General features: G+C 36.9%; 1 protein-coding gene across 1 annotated transcript in view; it reads left to right on the top strand.

Moving 5' to 3' along the window:
* The first annotated feature begins 2,182 nt into the window (after positions 1–2,182).
* stk32a (serine/threonine kinase 32A) overlaps positions 2,183–20,609 on the top strand; it is a 143,231-nt gene continuing 124,804 nt past the window's right edge. The window contains exon 1 of the mRNA XM_080435433.1: positions 2,183–2,599. Coding sequence (XP_080291559.1) covers positions 2,548–2,599 — 52 coding nt within the window. The 5' untranslated portion in view covers positions 2,183–2,547. The remainder of the gene's footprint in view (positions 2,600–20,609) is intronic.

Raw genomic sequence — 20,609 nt, 5'->3', positions numbered from 1 at the left:
TTTATCATTATGTCAGAGGAAACAATGAGGGGATTCTATGTTATCATTGTAAATCGATCGCCGCATAATACACCGGCGTCTCGTCCGTTCAAACGGCATAACGGCAAAGCTGGCAGGTGTCCCGCAATCCCGATGCGGTGCCTGTACGCAGCAACGGGATAATGCGGGCTGCAGCGCAGCCCCCTAGCCCCGTGTGGAACCTCTCCCTCCGCCGTACAGCTCCGAGATGAGGTCCCCCTGCGTAGTGTTCCGGCAGAGTGCGACACGGGCGAAAAGTGTTAATTCTTACCTTTTTCCGCACGTCGTATACACAAAGTAAAGGTAATCCTCCCTGCTCTCAGATGTTTGACATTTTAGCGGTCAAGAAATGTTAACCGACGGGTTGAAACAAGCGTTTAAATTGTTTTTTTTATTCAGCCTGCCATGTTTTCCCAATTCAACCTGAACGGGAGCAGTACTGCGCATGCGGACGTGGGTTGACTGGCCACAGGCTGACTAAATAAGCGATTTAAATGCTTGTTTCAACCCGTCGCTTACATTCTCTTGACCGCTAAAATGTAAAACATCTGAGAACAGGGAAGGATACCTTTACTTTTTGGATACGATGTGCGGGAAAAGGTAAGAATCAACAATATTGGTCACCGTTCGCCGGTGTCGCACTCTGCCATCACCCGACGCTGTGGGACCTCATCTCGGAGCTATACAGCGGAGGGAGAGGTTTCCCTATTGGAGCTACGCAGCCTCCCTGACTGTCTCTAAACGGGGCTGTAAGGAGGAACGCACTGTCTTCAGTCACTGCGTTTCAATTCAAAGGTAAGTGCTCCTATCTATCTGGCCGCATGGATGCAGTGCAGGGTACTTTCTATGCAGTGCATGTTTCTTCACCCCGTTGACTCAAAACGGAATGTCCTGTACACACAGAGCACTGCGGATCCCATGCATGATGCACAAACACTTCGCTGTCCAGAGTAGTTTTTGAATGATTCCATTAAACGTTAGGGATCATTCATCATTCATTGGGCTATTGATTCAAACTGATGGACACGAAATGCGTATCAGCCGTTGAAAGAGGATTTGCTTTCAACGGCAACGACATGTCTTTCAAGTTTGCTAGGAAAGTGTTGTGTCGGCATATCGCACTTTTTGTCAGTGGAAAATGCTTCATTTGTGACACTTGGACCCTTGCCGAAAGGATCGTGTGACTATAAGTGTAAATAGCCTTAGGTATAGGCTATTATTAGGCTAAAGCCAAAAGTGACCAAGACCTGTCACGCCTCTCAGATATTGCAGTATGGCTAGTTTTTAGGCTATGTCCTGTTAAAACTGTATTTGTTTTCAATGCAGTGTGAATGCACTGTCTATTCTTAACTTGAATGAAAAAGGACAGCTTATGACAATATTCAGATATGAATATTAAGGAAAGGATCAGTCTGCGTCCGGGTACATTACATTCCTGTCTGGGACAGGGGGTGAGTGAAATGCGGCAGAACAGAGAGTACAGGGCAGTTAGAGGGATTTCACATAATCATCATCATCATACTGTATGGGCTTCACCTCAATCCTGTTGTCTTTACACAAAAAAACGAATAATTAATCACTTCCCTTCTGGGTGATTGCACACACACACGCGCGCACACACACACACACACACACACACACACACACACACACACACACACACACACACACACACACACACACACACACACACACACACACACACACACACACACACACACACACACACACACACACACACACACACACAACCTACGTTAAAATTCTGTCACCACGGGTAAGTCATTTTGATGAATGGGTTTTTTGTTGTACTCTTACAGACCTTATTGTTTCATCCAATTCAACGTTATATCTTTCTCTCTCATGTCTGTCTCTCCTCTTTTTTACTCTCTGCAACTCTCTCTCTCTCTCTCTCTCTCTCTCTCTCTCTCTCTCTCTCTCTCTCTCTCTCTCTCTCTCTCTCTCTCTCTCTCTCTCTCTCTCTTTCTCTCTGTCTCTCTCCCCGCCTCCCTCCCCTCCCTCCAGTGACTGATGCAAGGTGTCATATTGTTCCTATCTCCTTCTCATAGGTTAGACTCCCATTAAGTGGATGGTCACAGGCAGAGAGACAGACACCACACACTCTGGAATAAAAAGCCAGCCATCTGTCTGTCTGGTCCACCGTCATTTGATCAGCATTGGATCCAGCGGGGACAACTGCATTAGTATGCGTTGGATTTGGCTCAAGCGACCCGACCACCTTGACCCAAGTCTGCTTGTTTTGGAGACATAAGCGGAAGAAAGTGTTGTGTTGAGCACAGACAAGCTGCTTTGTGAGTGAGTGTGTCTGTGAGTGCACACACGTGGGTGTGTGTGTGTGTGTGTGTGTGTGTGTGTGTGTGTGCTAGGGTCGACCAATCCAGTGAGTGTGTGTGTGTGCATGTGAGAGAGGGGGCTAAGGTGGACCAGGCTATGTGCGCCTCTCAGACAGAGAACTGTCCGGTACTGGAGATCTGAAGGAGCAGACCAGGAGGATTTGTGAGAGTAGCCATGGGGCTCGGACAATCCAGCAAGCCTCCTGTCGCAGGGGACAGCGAAGAGGGTGAGCCACAATCTACATACTTATATGGAACTTGATTCAAATGTAGAGATATGATATGTGTATTAATTTATGCTATTATAGATAGATAGAGACAAACTGCAGGTAAACTGGACCTTTGAAAGTAAAATAATACGTCATATATGAATATTATCCACAGGAGTTGAACCTGAAGAATGTCTGCATGTACTCATGCATGTCCTCACATCATTTGCCTAGTCACTTTAGTACTCTAAGGAACTCATTGTTTTCAGTACAAATGTACCGCGGTGAAGTTGGTTTCAGGTTGGATATTCACCCAGTTGGATATTCGAAAATCTTAGGGACCGTCAATAAATTACAGACTGCAATTTAAAAAAAATGCTATATCTCCTAGACAAAACCACTTGGACACACCAAAACACATCACAATGTTCATTGACCATGCATACACTATGCACACCCTTTATTTTGAAACATTTCCTAAAAATGTATTTTTTATGATTTTCCGAAATCTAAGGAATGTAATAACTTTTTGGTCGCATGACCTTTTCAACAAAATCATTGTTCAAATTATTTGTCAGTAATTCCTACATCATGCACACCCTTTATTTTGAAAGTTTTCCTAAAAATGTATTTTTTATGAATTTCTGAAATCTAAGAAATGTAATAACTTTTTGGTCACATGACCTTTTCAATAAAATCATTGTTCATATTGTTTGTCAGTCATGCCTACATGATGCACACCCTTTATTTTGACATTCTTCCTAAAAATGTATTCTTTATGATTTTCTGAAATCTATGAAATTGAATAACTTTTTGGTCACATGACCTTTTCAACAAAGTCATTGTTCATAGTGTCTGTCAGTCATGCCTACATGATGCACACCCTTTATTTTGAAAAGTTTCCTCAAAATGTATTTTTTATGAATTTCTGAAATCTAAGAAATTGAATAACTTTTGGGTCACATGACCTTTTCAACAAAATCATTGTTCATAGTGTCTGTCAGTCATGCCTACATGATGCACACCCTTTATTTTGAAAGGTTTCCTCAAAATGTATTTTTTATGAATTTCTGAAATCTAAGAAATTGAATAACTTTTGGGTCACATGACCTTTTCAACAAAGTCATTGTTCATAGTGTCTGTCAGTCATGCCTACATGATGCACACCCTTTATTTTGAAAAGTTTCCTCAAAATGTATTTTTTATGAATTTCTGAAATCTAAGAAATTGAATAACTTTTGGGTCACATGACCTTTTCAACAAAATCATTGTTCATAGTGTCTGTCAGTCATGCCTACATGATGCACACCCTTTATTTTGAAATTTGTCCTCAAAATGTATTTTTTATTAATTTCTGAAATCTAAGAAATTGAATAACTTTTGGCATGACCTTTTCAACAAAATCAATGTTCATAGTGTCTGTCAGTCATGCCTACATGATGCACACCCTTTATTTTGAAAAGTTTCCTCAAAATGTATTTTTTATGAATTTCTGAAATCTAAGAAATTGAATAACTTTTGGGTCACATGACCTTTTCAACAAAATCATTGTTCATAGTGTCTGTCAGTCATGCCTACATGATGCACACCCTTTATTTTGAAATTTTTCCTCAAAATTTATTTTTTATTAATTTCTGAAATCTAAGAAATTGAATAACTTTTGGGTCACATGACCTTTTCAACAAAATCAATGTTCATAGTGTCTGTCAGTCATGCCTACATGATGCACACCCTTTATTTTGAAAAGTTTCCTCAAAATGTATTTTTTAAGAATTTCTGAAATCTAAGAAATTGAATAACTTTTGGGTCACATGACCTTTTCAACAAAATCATTGTTCATAGTGTCTGTCAGTCATGCCTACATGATGCACACCCTTTATTTTGAAAAGTTTCCTCAAAATGTATTTTTTATGAATTTCTGAAATCTAAGAAATTGAATAACTTTTGGGTCACATGACCTTTTCAACAAAATCATTGTTCATAGTGTCTGTCAGTCATGCCTACATGATGCACACCCTTTATTTTGAAAAGTGTCCTCAAAATGTATTTTTTATGAATTTCTGAAATCTAAGAAATTGAATAACTTTTGGGTCACATGACCTTTTCAACAAAATCAATGTTCATAGTGTCTGTCAGTCATGCCTACATGATGCACACCCTTTATTTTGAAAAGTTTCCTCAAAATGTATTTTTTATGAATTTCTGAAATCTAAGAAATTGAATAACTTTTGGGTCACATGACCTTTTCAACAAAATCATTGTTCATAGTGTCCGTCAGTCATGCCTACATGATGCACACCCTTTATTTTGAAAAGTGTCCTCAAAATGTATTTTTTATGAATTTCTGAAATCTAAGAAATTGAATAACTTTTGGGTCACATGACCTTTTCAACAAAATCATTGTTCATAGTGTCCGTCAGTCATGCCTACATGATGCACACCCTTTATTTTGAAAAGTGTCCTCAAAATGTATTTTTTATGAATTTCTGAAATCTAAGAAATTGAATAACTTTTGGGTCACATGACCTTTTCAACAAAATCAATGTTCATAGTGTCTGTCAGTCATGCCTACATGATGCACACCCTTTATTTTGAAAAGTTTCCTCAAAATGTATTTTTTATGAATTTCTGAAATCTAAGAAATTGAATAACTTTTGGGTCACATGACCTTTTCAACAAAATCATTGTTCATAGTGTCTGTCAGTCATGCCTACATGATGCACACCCTTTATTTTGAAAAGTTTCCTCAAAATGTATTTTTTATGAATTTCTGAAATCTAAGAAATTGAATAACTTTTGGGTCACATGACCTTTTCAACAAAATCATTGTTCATAGTGTCTGTCAGTCATGCCTACATGATGCACACCCTTTATTTTGAAATTTTTCCTCAAAATGTATTTTTTATGAATTTCTGAAATCTAAGAAATTGAATAACTTTTGGGTCACATGACCTTTTCAACAAAATCAATGTTCATAGTGTCTGTCAGTCATGCCTACATGATGCACACCCTTTATTTTGAAAAGTTCCCTCAAAATGTATTTTTTATGAATTTCTGAAATCTAAGAAATTGAATAACTTTTGGGTCACATGACCTTTTCAACAAAATCATTGTTCATAGTGTCCGTCAGTCATGCCTACATGATGCACACCCTTTATTTTGAAAAGTTTCCTCAAAATGTATTTTTTATGAATTTCTGAAATCTAAGAAATTGAATAACTTTTGGGTCACATGACCTTTTCAACAAAATCATTGTTCATAGTGTCTGTCAGTCATGCCTACATGATGCACACCCTTTATTTTGAAAAGTTTCCTCAAAATGTATTTTTTATGAATTTCTGAAATCTAAGAAATTGAATAACTTTTGGGTCACATGACCTTTTCAACAAAATCATTGTTCATAGTGTCTGTCAGTCATGCCTACATGATGCACACCCTTTATTTTGAAAAGTGTCCTCAAAATGTATTTTTTATGAATTTCTGAAATCTAAGAAATTGAATAACTTTTGGGTCACATGACCTTTTCAACAAAATCAATGTTCATAGTGTCTGTCAGTCATGCCTACATGATGCACACCCTTTATTTTGAAAAGTTCCCTCAAAATGTATTTTTTATGAATTTCTGAAATCTAAGAAATTGAATAACTTTTGGGTCACATGACCTTTTCAACAAAATCATTGTTCATAGTGTCCGTCAGTCATGCCTACATGATGCACACCCTTTATTTTGAAAAGTTTCCTCAAAATGTATTTTTTATGAATTTCTGAAATCTAAGAAATTGAATAACTTTTGGGTCACATGACCTTTTCAACAAAATCATTGTTCATAGTGTCTGTCAGTCATGCCTACATGATGCACACCCTTTATTTTGAAAAGTTTCCTCAAAATGTATTTTTTATGAATTTCTGAAATCTAAGAAATTGAATAACTTTTGGGTCACATGACCTTTTCAACAAAATCATTGTTCATAGTGTCTGTCAGTCATGCCTACATGATGCACACCCTTTATTTTGAAAAGTGTCCTCAAAATGTATTTTTTATGAATTTCTGAAATCTAAGAAATTGAATAACTTTTGGGTCACATGACCTTTTCAACAAAATCAATGTTCATAGTGTCTGTCAGTCATGCCTACATGATGCACACCCTTTATTTTGAAAAGTTTCCTCAAAATGTATTTTTTATGAATTTCTGAAATCTAAGAAATTGAATAACTTTTGGGTCACATGACCTTTTCAACAAAATCATTGTTCATAGTGTCCGTCAGTCATGCCTACATGATGCACACCCTTTATTTTGAAAAGTGTCCTCAAAATGTATTTTTTATGAATTTCTGAAATCTAAGAAATTGAATAACTTTTGGGTCACATGACCTTTTCAACAAAATCATTGTTCATAGTGTCCGTCAGTCATGCCTACATGATGCACACCCTTTATTTTGAAAAGTGTCCTCAAAATGTATTTTTTATGAATTTCTGAAATCTAAGAAATTGAATAACTTTTGGGTCACATGACCTTTTCAACAAAATCATTGTTCATAGTGTCCGTCAGTCATGCCTACATGATGCACACCCTTTATTTTGAAAAGTGTCCTCAAAATGTATTTTTTATGAATTTCTGAAATCTAAGAAATTGAATAACTTTTGGGTCACATGACCTTTTCAACAAAATCATTGTTCATAGTGTCCGTCAGTCATGCCTACATGATGCACACCCTTTATTTTGAAAAGTTTCCTCAAAATGTATTTTTTATGAATTTCTGAAATCTAAGAAATTGAATAACTTTTGGGTCACATGACCTTTTCAACAAAATCATTGTTCATAGTGTCTGTCAGTCATGCCTACATGATGCACACCCTTTATTTAAAAAAAATAAATACTCAAGTTCTTTTTTTCATGAATTTATTACATCAAAGTAATAAAATAACATTCAGGTCACATGACCTTGACAACCAAATGTTGTTGTTCAAGAGGCTGGTTCCACTGTCAATGGATGTGATGGGGGAAGTCAGCAGACAAATCTCAGGTTCACCACATCTTAGGCTTACTGTAAATTATATAAAACAGTCTGTTTTGATCTATGTGACAATTGTCCAAAGTAAAATATATTAGTCAATGTATTTTTTTTCAACTTACAAAGGTAAATCAGCAAAGAGCACACTTCCATGACCGCTTTGCCTTTTGAAACATTCTTGTGGTCATGTTAAGGCAGCGTTTATGGAACCACCTTTTGCAGCTCTCGCACTCGATCTGAAAAGTAATTAACAAATTACACAATGACATAATATAATTACTATTTTAAGGTCCTTCAAGATAATCTAATCTGACAACAGTTCACTCTATACAGGAGCCACATTGTTAATGTACAGATAGTATTACATTTTGTATAATGCAACCATACCATCACCAATTCTGTGATTCACTTGTGTGATTACTCCACATGTAAACCTACTTTCTGATTTCTGTCTTTAAATGCATGCTTGTGTGTGCATGAAGGGGGATCTTAAATTGCTGATGTGTTGGTAACATCACCAAGGGAGTGAGACATCCCAAGACAGTGATACAAGATTTAAATTGATGGCATGTCATCAATATGATATAATACAGTGGGTAATGCATGACCAGGTGGGTCATGCATTCATAACATTCATTGTTCCCAAGTACATTTCTCATTTCATTTTAATGTATTGTTACATTCTTAACACTGACCCAGTCTACCCAGAATGTTCCATCTCCAGGGGGTTTGTCCTGTGCACACAAGGAGCATTGGTGCTTCTTATCAAAGGCTACAAAAAATAAATAATGTAATTAGTTTGATATTATTGTTGATTGTTGATAATATTTAAACCTATACTGTAATCTACCCACTTGAGCTTTCCATAATTGTGCAAGCAATTTCCTTTCGCTTTAGTGCCATTGCTTTCTTCGATGGGTCTATGTCCATGGTTTGGGGGACATTGGGGTGGTTTGCCAACACCAGAACTGCCATCTGAACCATCAGACAAAACATTTCAGTATAGCATTAAAACTGTATTATGAAATAACAAGGAATTGACATTTGAAAATTGGATTGTATTATACACACTACAAACATGTTATTATGTACTCACCTGCATAACAAATACACCACAGCTGAAAGAGTCCTTCTGTTTGGTGTGTTTTATCACCCCTCCTCTCCATTTCTGGTCAACCCAGTCTGTTTTGCCATGCCTTGTCCTTCTCATCTTGAAGAACTCCCTTCAAGCATAACATAAGATACAAATAAAATTGATTATTAATAAGTTATGATGTTTGTGTGAAATTCCAACAAATACTAGACATTTAATCTACTTGAATAAAATTATTATTTCACTGTGTTTCTGGCAACTACTAATTACTGCAATAAATTACTTTATTTATAGTGCTTTTGATGAAATTGAAATGTAATTGTAAGGCAGTAAAATGTAATAATTCATTAGGGCATTACAAAGGTAACCACACGATTAGTTGATAGCCCGGTATTTCTTATACCTAATTGCTTTTATTATCAGTCACATGTTGCCTCATCAACCTATTTTTAAATATAACCTTAACAAAATTCCATAATCTTTACAAATTTTCGACAACTTTGAAAAACACAAAAATACTAAAAACACCACAATATTTATTTTCACCTGAATCTGGCTGCAGCACTGTCAGAGTCCGATTTTTCTTTGTTTCCAGCTGCAGGATCCACAAGAAATACCTGCTCTGTTGCTTTGTGCATAAACTGTTTGGGCGAAAGATGTTGCTTAATACACAAAAACTGTCATTGAATCATTAGATTGTCTCACCTATTGATATTTTCCTCAAAAACATAATTAAATACTTACCAGAAATTTCCAGTGGTTGTTGTTGCAGTTTACAAAACTAATCACTGCACTGTGGTCCTCGAAGTTGACCTAAAAATGTAGCATGGATTATTACTTAGTAATAAATCTAAATAAACACATTCTTAAGCCTAAGCAACAATTTAATTTAAACTTACCCTTGAAAGACTGTGTTTATGAAATGATGACCTTTCACCATGCAAAATCACACTAGCTATGAAGTGGTTTAGCATGTAGACACTCTGTCCATGTCCACTGTTAGCCAGAGCTGTGTGGAAGAAGCATTCAATAGCCTAAAAGAAGAGCATACAACATCACCAACGATGGTTACAATTGTGACACATTGTATGCATTGCATGTTAAGCACTCCATGAGCCTAAGATGCAATATAACATTGTAGGAAAATAGTAATTAATTAAAAACACACACACACACACACACACACACACACACACACACACACACACACACACACACACACACACACACACACACACACACACACACACACACACACTTGGTGGATATTATATTTACCTCTCCGACAAGCCACTCGTGTGGCTGGATTGATTGGAACTCAGAATGGTGTAAAATGTAGTTGTTGCCCTTTTGGTTCGCTGAATTAATGACAGCAACCACCACCTCTGTCATCTTCCTTTTTTTCCATAGCGCTTGTATCTGCAAAAATATGTGCAAATTATTACATTTACAGTATGTCCCCAACCACAAAGCATATTTACACTCAACAGAATGATCATGATCAACATAAAATGCAGTACCTCTGCTAGATCCGCAGAAGGGTTGTGATCCATAGGACCTGCTGCTTTAGAGGTGCCACTCTCTTCCACAGCCACAGGTTCTACTCCCTTTGTGGGACTGGCCTTTTTTTTCCCTTTAGACTGCTTTGCCTTGGGAATCTTTTCTGGGGGTGGGGGATCAAAGTATTTGGTTTTCTTTTTGGCTTTATTTTGGTGTTTCTCTCTCTTTGCCCATTGTTCTTCGGCCTGGTCCAAATCATTTAGAATTGGGAGAGGATCTGTTAGCAGATCATGTGACAATTTGAATTTCATGATATGCTCTTTGTACCGGCCCTGCAAAGAGCCATACATCTTCCGAATGAAATGTGCAGGCCGGAGGAATTTCTGTTTGAGGAGTATGGTTTGTTTTACAATCCAGAACCACAGCTCCACGTGGCAGTTGGTCTCACGGGTCTTTGTAATTGCACTTTCATTGCTGTCATGCAGGTCTCTGGCATATCTTGACAGATTTCCAAGCAGTACCCCACTCCAAAGTGGAAATATCCCCAGGTAATTATTGAACAGCATGTCGAGAAGTTCTGGACATGAGTAGATGTTCTCCACACCAGTGCCTTCCTCCATCAGGATGTCAGACTGTGCCTGGTGACGAACTGCCAAAAAGTCGGCTGTGAATGGAGATTGCCCCATCACAGTTGAAGTTTGAGTTGTTTGGAGGTGTTCCTCGTTCCTGGTTTGTTGAACATCCTCAAATTCGATGTCTTTGACAGACGTTATGAGCAGGTCCAGGTTGTGCTTGGCGTCTGTGACCAGAGGGCTTTCTTCTCGCGATGTGAACAATACACACATAAGCTGAAATATGCAAAGTGCTTCTGCCATGCTGGTGCAGTTGAGAAGTGCAGCAAAGCAAAATGTGGCATATTCTCTGAGGCCTTTGTCCTTGGTTTTTTTGGCAAATCCATTGGAGACTGCTTTCAGGATGTGGGCTGAACAGAGATGCAGCACTGTGAAGGCGAGAAGCTCTGACTTGCTCATCTGTTTTTGCATTGCAGTGTGGGCTCTAATTAAATATATAGGAATACTCTCCTTATTGAAAGCGAGTAATACACTGTTCATTAGAGCCCAACTGTAATCGGTCTCCACCTGCCTGACTCTGCGTGAGGTACATTTGGATACCTTTCTGACTGTTTCCATCAACCAAAATGAAAGGGTTGGTATGGAGTGCTCATTGGACAGCAGCTCAGAGATGGGGAGAGGTGGTTTGTCCTTTCCACTTCCTGGCAGTACAAGGGCATAGTAGAGGACTCTTTTGGGTTGGTTTGGTATTTTGGATACAACCCCACCAGTAGCATCTATGTACAGTGTAACTGGTGGATCTTTTCTTAGGTGCTCTACTAAAATCCTAAGACCAGCGTCCATGTACATATGGACTCCAAATGGGTCCACCTGCAGGTGCTGGATGTAACCCCCATTCGTGATGTTGGTACTGATACCCAACTCCCTCATGATGTTCTGGGTTAGCATCAGCTCCAGCATGATATCATCATGGAATCGTGTGCTTTTCTTCACTTCAGAGGAGATCTTCTTTAGCACATCTTTGGTAAGACTCCTGGTGATATTTCCTGCGATCAGCTCTAATTTTGGCGTTTCCCCAAGCAGCTGATAATGGATGTTGCTCACTCCTTTTTTAATAGATCTGGCGATGTGTCCCCTTCTTCTGTAGCTTGCTTGCCGAAATTTCCGTTCTTTTTTGCTATGGGTGACATCTCCATACCGGACCACTTTGATGGTTATTTCTTTTTGTGTGTTTTGAGGTCTTTGTCTTACTGTGAACATGTACTGTGCTTTGCATGTTTTAAATGTACACACCGCACAAGCACGTAGGAAGGGGGAGAAGGTTTTTCGGCTGGGATCTTGCTTCACATGCTGGTATTTAAATGCAAGCGTGCAGCATGGGTTCGTTTTGATAAACTGTTTGTACAGTACCTGTGTCCATGGTGTCTTAAGTCTCGTTTCTCCTGACACTGGCATAATTTTTTTCCAGTCCTTAATTTTTATTGCAATGTTAAAAACTTTAGGACCAGGTTCTGTAGCTCTAAGCGCCTCCTCTTCCTCATCATCATCAGGCTTTTCTTTCTCTCCCTCCTCTTCCTCATCATCTTCAGAGGGTTTTTCTTTCTCTCCCTCCTCTTCCTCATCATCATCTTCATCATCGGAGGGCTTTTCTTCCTCCTCTTCATCAGAGGGCTTTTCTTCCTCCTCTTCATCAGAGGGCTTTTCCTCCTCCTCTTCCTCATCTTCATCAGAGGGCTTTTCTTCCTCCTCTTCCTCATCATCATCATCATGATTTTCTCTCTCTTCCTTCTCTTCCTCATCTTCAGAGTTTTTTTCTTTCTCTCCCTCCTCTTCCTCATCATCATCTTCATCAGAGGGCTTTTCTTCCTCCTCTTCATCAGAGGGCTTTTCTTCCTCCTCTTCCTCATCTTCATCAGAGGGCTTTTCTTCCTCCTCTTCCTCATCTTCATCAGAGGGCTTTTCTTCCTCCTCTTCCTCATCTTCATCAGAGGGCTTTTCTTCCTCCTCTTCCTCATCATCATCATCATCAGGATGTTCTCTCTCTTCCTCCTCTTCCTCATCATCTTCAGAGGGTTTTTCTTTCTCGCCCTCCTCTTCCTCATCATCATCGTCTTCCTCAGAGGGCTTTTCTTCCTCCTCTTCATCAGAGGGCTTTTCTTCCTCCTCCTCTTCTTCATCTAAATCAGAGGGCTTTTCTTCCTCCTCTTCCTCATCTTCATCAGAGGGCTTTTCTTCCTCCTCTTCCTCATCATCATCATGATGTTCTCTCTCTTCCTCCTCTTCCTCATCATCCTCAGAGGGCTTTTCTTCCTCCTCTTCATCAGAGGGCTTTTCTTCCTCCTCCTCTTCTTCATCTTCATCAGAGGGCTTTTCTTCCTCCTCTTTCTCATCATCATCAGAGGGCTTTTCTTCCTCCTCTTCTTCATCTTCATCAGAGGGCTTTTCTTCCTCCTCTTCCTCATCATCATCATCATCAGGATGTTCTCTCTCTTCCTCCTCTTCCCTTTCTCTCTCATATTTATTAAATACCTTTTCTCTGATCTGTCTCCTGTTGTCATTCCATATGACTTGTAACCATTTACACAATTTTGGTGAATCGTTGTTAAAAATGTGGAGAGCTAAAGTGGTCCATGTTCCTGGGTTTTTTGTTTTTTGTCTTTCTCCAAAGCCGTTTTCAAAGAAGGCCAGAATAACTAGATCAATCCCACCAGCTTCGTCCCAGAGAGATGGGTTTGGTTTCCCTTTCTTTTTTCCCATGATCTGTAGAAGAAATAACCCTAAATCCATTAAGCATCATCATCATCATCATCGTATTCTTCTATTAACTACACTTTTAAATATATGTGCCTACTGTAATTATTCAAAGGTACATTATTAAAACATTTTAATATTAATGGATTAGACATATGTTTGACATGGTTTAGACATACTGTATGTCAAAATAAATAAAGACTTTTGATAGATTAAAAAGAAAACAGTGAAAATAGCACATCTACAAGGTCACAACACATAACCAAAGAAATGACGACAATGTAAACAAGCCACCAGGACCTTTTGGTGTTATCCTTTTAGCCTTAATGTGTTACTGTTCCACATGCCGTTTACATTTCTGACTAATTATCAATCAAACAAGCAATCACGATGTGAAGTGTTGTGAGCTTGTTGAAATATTTCTACAATTGAAGTGGAATCCAAAGTACAATATTTCACTTTGAAATGTAGTGGAGTGTATCCACAAATTACAAATAACCATGTAAACCCATGCTTGGGGTCATTTTAACGTCTGCTCAGGTTTATGTGAACACCCAGACAGTTTTAAGTTCCTTGATTCTGTATTTAGATAATAGATATTCATGTTACCTTCTACCTTCCTATACAAACCCATTGTAAAGTCAAACTAAATTTAAACATGCTAGATTTATCAAAAACACATCTCCTTGATTCTGGTGACTGATGTGTCCTTCTAATATGTGAGGGTGTAGTGTAATACAATTTATTTTAAGTTTTCTTTTCCCTGCACCAAAAAGTATAAAAACTAAATGGAAAAAAGTAGGCCTGTAAGAAATATGCCCCCCTCGTGCAATGATCAGTAACCAGATTTCAATTAATCTAACTAAAATGGGTTTGGATAGAAAGGATGCGTTTCTGATTAATTTGTGAATAAAGCAGTTTAATAACTGGGGTGCTCACAAGAGCCATGAGTTAAAATGACACCAAACATGTTTAAAATGAAATATCCCTGTACTCAAGTAAATGTACAGTAGGTTTACATTCCACCACTGGAGGAACAATAATACATCTGAAAACCTAATCAGCAATATGAACAGCACATGTGGAATAATGAATACAATGGTGTCTGTGGTGCTAATTCACCAACAACATGGCCAGTAGTAATATGCTGTCCGTGGTGCTGATTCACCGATTTTGCATGCAGCCGTTTTCAGCCTTTCTATTAATATAACATTGATTAATGTAAAACAACAGTAGGCCTACCAACGCGGGTACCAACTACCAACATACCAACATGTACCAAACGGAAGACGTGTGACACACTTAAAAATAACTACCCATAGCCTTTCTTTGAGCAGTGGAATCTATGGTAAATAGATATTAACAAAACCATTACACTTGTTTTGCAAACTGTCAACCAATCAATCAATCAATCAATCAATCAATCAAGCCTGGCAACAAGTATACCTCTATATTTCTAAAGAGCTTTACTTAATTTCAGAAGTGACAAAAAAATGCCCAGAATCACAGCCTATATATTAAATACATTCAATGACTATCTCAGTACAATACATCTAAAAACAGTTATATTTACGAGTTTAATTTATTAATAGTTGCGTAGCGTGGATCAAATGATTGACTGGGCTAATTAGCAAGGGGGGGGGGGCACGCGTCGTGGCCCAATGGACCCTAGAAAACCGTCTCTCTAAGATTCTATTAATCTCCACAACTCTAGTTTGCACTAATTGACACTTTTCGACCACGCACTGACGCACATTACATATTGCATCAAAAGGAAAAGCAAACTCGACCCCTGGTAGATTATTTTGTTGTTACATCTCATGTGAGAGACCTTAATAAAATGATTGGATGGATGAATGCATATCACGATATTAACAAAGTATACTTACTGTGTATAGACGGTAGATGACGGTGAATGTCTTTGATGTCCGCCTCGGAGACCGCAGAAGTTTTCCTTCTTTTTCAGCTTGGTCATCAAATTGATGCGCTCTCCAGACTTTTATACCACCGTGGCACCGTCCATATACACTCATTAAGGCCCTTAAAGAGCCACCCAATCAACAGCTTCATGCCCCAAACTTAACAAGCTATACCCTATCAGAAGAAGCTACTAATTTTAATTTAGCTTGTTAACTGGAATGTACCGACTGGGAAAATGTTACGCACTTAAAAATAACCTATAGCCTTTACTTGAGGCATGGGAAGTACCTATAGTTGGAATGAATAGCCTTTTATTGAGGCTTGGCCTTACTTAATGTCAATAAATGCCAACATTGTCAAAGCCTATACATTAAATTCGTTCCAATATTATCTCAACCCATTAAATCTGGGAACAGGGCAATTTGGGAGTCTTAGTAGCCAAGTCTGTATTAGAACACGAGAAGCTGATGCGGTTTCAGCACCATGGACAGCGCCAACCGGACTTCATGCGTATGGCAAAGGAGCGGGAAATAGGGATGTAACTGCTGGTGACACTTGGTTCTGCAATCATTTTCTTTAGTTTGAAGTGGTCCCTTAATTAAATTAAATTCATTCCCTTTTTTTCCAGTCATTCCTACATGATGCACAGCATGCTTTATATTTTCCATCCAGCAGAGACAAACTGTATGCAACATATTTCAAAATGATAGAGAAACAAACGTTATGACAATTGTGTCTGGCGGGATTCATGTTAAATGGATGTGTATACAGGTAATATATCTTCCCTTCCTTCCCTGACCAAAAGGTTATCAATTTATATCATTTAATTTCTTAGATTTCAGAAATTCATAAAAAATACCTTTGGAGGAAAAAAAAATCAAAATAAATGCTGTGCATTTTGAGGAAACTTTTCAAAATAAAGGGTGTGCATCATGTAGGTATGACTGACAGACACTATGAACAATGATTTTGTTGAAAAGGTCATGTGACCCAAAAGTTAATCAATTTCTTAGATTTCAGAAATTCATAAAAAGTACATTTTGAGGAAACTTTTCAAAATAAAGGGTGTGCATCATGTAGGCATGACTGACAGACACTATGAACAATGATTTTGTTGAAAAGGTCATGTGACCAAAAAGTTACTACATTCCTTAGATTTCAGAAACTCATAAAAAATACATTTTGAGGAAACTTTTCAAAATAAAGGGTGTGCATCATGTAGGCATGACTGACAGACAATATGAACAATGATGTTGTTGAAAAGGTCATGTGACCCAAAAGTTATTCAATTTCTTAGATTTCAGAAATTCATAAAAAATACATTTTGAGGACACTTTTCAAAATAAAGGGTGTGCATCATGTAGGCATGACTGACGGACACTATGAACAATGATTTTGTTGAAAAGGTCATGTGACCCAAAAGTTATTCAATTTCTTAGATTTCAGAAATTCATAAAAAATACATTTTGAGGAAACTTTTCAAAATAAAGGGTGTGCATCATGTAGGCATGACTGACAGACACTATGAACAATGATTTTGTTGAAAAGGTCATGTGACCCAAAAGTTATTCAATTTCTTAGATTTCAGAAATTCATAAAAAATACATTTTGAGGAAACTTTTCAAAATAAAGGGTGTGCATCATGTAGGCATGACTGACAGACAATATGAACAATGATGTTGTTGAAAAGGTCATGTGACCCAAAAGTTATTCAATTTCTTAGATTTCAGAAATTCATAAAAAATACATTTTGAGGAAACTTTTCAAAATAAAGGGTGTGCATCATGTAGGCATGACTGACAGACACTATGAACAATGATTTTGTTGAAAAGGTCATGTGACCCAAAAGTTATTCAATTTCTTAGATTTCAGAAATTCATAAAAAATACATTTTGAGGAAACTTTTCAAAATAAAGGGTGTGCATCATGTAAGCATGACTGACAGACACTATGAACAATGATTTTGTTGAAAAGGTCATGTGACCCAAAAGTTATTCAATTTCTTAGATTTCAGAAATTCATAAAAAATACATTTTGAGGACACTTTTCAAAATAAAGGGTGTGCATCATGTAGGCATGACTGACAGACACTATGAACAATGATTTTGTTGAAAAGGTCATGTGACCCAAAAGTTATTCAATTTCTTAGATTTCAGAAATTCATAAAAAATACATTTTGAGGAAACTTTTCAAAATAAAGGGTGTGCATCATGTAGGCATGACTGACAGACAATATGAACAATGATGTTGTTGAAAAGGTCATGTGACCCAAAAGTTATTCAATTTCTTAGATTTCAGAAATTCATAAAAAATACATTTTGAGGAAACTTTTCAAAATAAAGGGTGTGCATCATGTAGGCATGACTGACAGACACTATGAACAATGATTTTGTTGAAAAGGTCATGTGACCCAAAAGTTATTCAATTTCTTAGATTTCAGAAATTCATAAAAAATACATTTTGAGGAAACTTTTCAAAATAAAGGGTGTGCATCATGTAAGCATGACTGACAGACACTATGAACAATGATTTTGTTGAAAAGGTCATGTGACCCAAAAGTTATTCAATTTCTTAGATTTCAGAAATTCATAACAAATACATTTTGAGGACACTTTTCAAAATAAAGGGTGTGCATCATGTAGGCATGACTGACAGACACTATGAACAATGATTTTGTTGAAAAGGTCATGTGACCCAAAAGTTATTCAATTTCTTAGATTTCAGAAATTCATAAAAAATACATTTTGAGGAAACTTTTCAAAATAAAGGGTGTGCATCATGTAGGCATGACTGACAGACAATATGAACAATGATGTTGTTGAAAAGGTCATGTGACCCAAAAGTTATTCAATTTCTTAGATTTCAGAAATTCATAAAAAATACATTTTGAGGAAACTTTTCAAAATAAAGGGTGTGCATCATGTAGGCATGACTGACAGACACTATGAACAATGATTTTGTTGAAAAGGTCATGTGACCCAAAAGTTATTCAATTTCTTAGATTTCAGAAATTCATAAAAAATACATTTTGAGGAAACTTTTCAAAATAAAGGGTGTGCATCATGTAAGCATGACTGACAGACACTATGAACAATGATTTTGTTGAAAAGGTCATGTGACCCAAAAGTTATTCAATTTCTTAGATTTCAGAAATTCATAAAAAATACATTTTGAGGACACTTTTCAAAATAAAGGGTGTGCATCATGTAGGCATGACTGACAGACACTATGAACAATGATTTTGTTGAAAAGGTCATGTGACCCAAAAGTTATTCAATTTCTTAGATTTCAGAAATTCATAAAAAATACATTTTGAGGAAACTTTTCAAAATAAAGGGTGTGCATCATGTAGGCATGACTGACAGACACTATGAACAATGATTTTGTTGAAAAGGTCATGTGACCCAAAAGTTATTCAATTTCTTAGATTTCAGAAATTCATAAAAAATACATTTTGAGGACACTTTTCAAAATAAAGGGTGTGCATCATGTAGGCATGACTGACGGACACTATGAACAATGATTTTGTTGAAAAGGTCATGTGACCCAAAAGTTATTCAATTTCTTAGATTTCAGAAATTCATAAAAAATACATTTTGAGGAAACTTTTCAAAATAAAGGGTGTGCATCATGTAGGCATGACTGACAGACACTATGAACAATGATTTTGTTGAAAAGGTCATGTGACCCAAAAGTTATTCAATTTCTTAGATTTCAGAAATTCATAAAAAATACATTTTGAGGAAACTTTTCAAAATAAAGGGTGTGCATCATGTAGGCATGACTGACAGACACTATGAACAATGATTTTGTTGAAAAGGTCATGTGACCCAAAAGTTATTCAATTTCTTAGATTTCAGAAATTCATAAAAAATACATTTTGAGGAAAAATGTCAAAATAAAGGGTGTGCATCATGTAAGCATGACTGACAGACACTATGAACAATGATTTTGTTGAAAAGGTCATGTGACCCAAAAGTTATTCAATTTCTTAGATTTCAGAAATTCATAAAAAATACATTTTGAGGAAACTTTTCAAAATAAAGGGTGTGCATCATGTAGGCATGACTGACAGACACTATGAACAATGATTTTGTTGAAAAGGTCATGTGACCAAAAAGTTACTACATTCCTTAGATTTCAGAAACTCATAAAAAATACATTTTGAGGAAACTTTTCAAAATAAAGGGTGTGCATCATGTAGGCATGACTGACAGACAATATGAACAATGATGTTGTTGAAAAGGTCATGTGACCCAAAAGTTATTCAATTTCTTAGATTTCAGAAATTCATAAAAAATACATTTTGAGGAAACTTTTCAAAATAAAGGGTGTGCATCATGTAGGCATGACTGACAGACACTATGAACAATGATTTTGTTGAAAAGGTCATGTGACCCAAAAGTTATTCAATTTCTTAGATTTCAGAAATTCATAAAAAATACATTTTGAGGAAACTTTTCAAAATAAAGGGTGTGCATCATGTAAGCATGACTGACAGACACTATGAACAATGATTTTGTTGAAAAGGTCATGTGACCCAAAAGTTATTCAATTTCTTAGATTTCAGAAATTCATAAAAAATACATTTTGAGGACACTTTTCAAAATAAAGGGTGTGCATCATGTAGGCATGACTGACGGACACTATGAACAATGATTTTGTTGAAAAGGTCATGTGACCCAAAAGTTATTCAATTTCTTAGATTTCAGAAATTCATAAAAAAAACATTTTGAGGAAACTTTTCAAAATAAAGGGTGTGCATCATGTAGGCATGACTGACAGACACTATGAACAATGATTTTGTTGAAAAGGTCATGTGACCCAAAAGTTATTCAATTTCTTAGATTTCAGAAATTCATAAAAAATACATTTTGAGGAAACTTTTCAAAATAAAGGGTGTGCATCATGTAGGCATGACTGACAGACACTATGAACAATGATTTTGTTGAAAAGGTCATGTGACCCAAAAGTTATTCAATTTCTTAGATTTCAGAAATTCATAAAAAATACATTTTGAGGAAAAATGTCAAAATAAAGGGTGTGCATCATGTAGGCATGACTGACAGACAATGGCTGGGTTTCCCAAACGCATATGGTGTAAGACTTGTAGTGCTGCACATGCTCAGATGCTCCTCTAGGCCGCACACAGAAGCCTGTGAACATAGACATTCCGTGC

Source organism: Gymnoscopelus braueri, assembly GCF_963280865.1.
Source record: "Gymnoscopelus braueri genome assembly, chromosome: 8".
NCBI lineage: Eukaryota > Metazoa > Chordata > Actinopteri > Myctophiformes > Myctophidae > Gymnoscopelus > Gymnoscopelus braueri.
The sequence above is the reverse complement of the archived record's forward strand: the minus strand, read 5'-3'. Positions and strand labels throughout refer to the sequence as shown.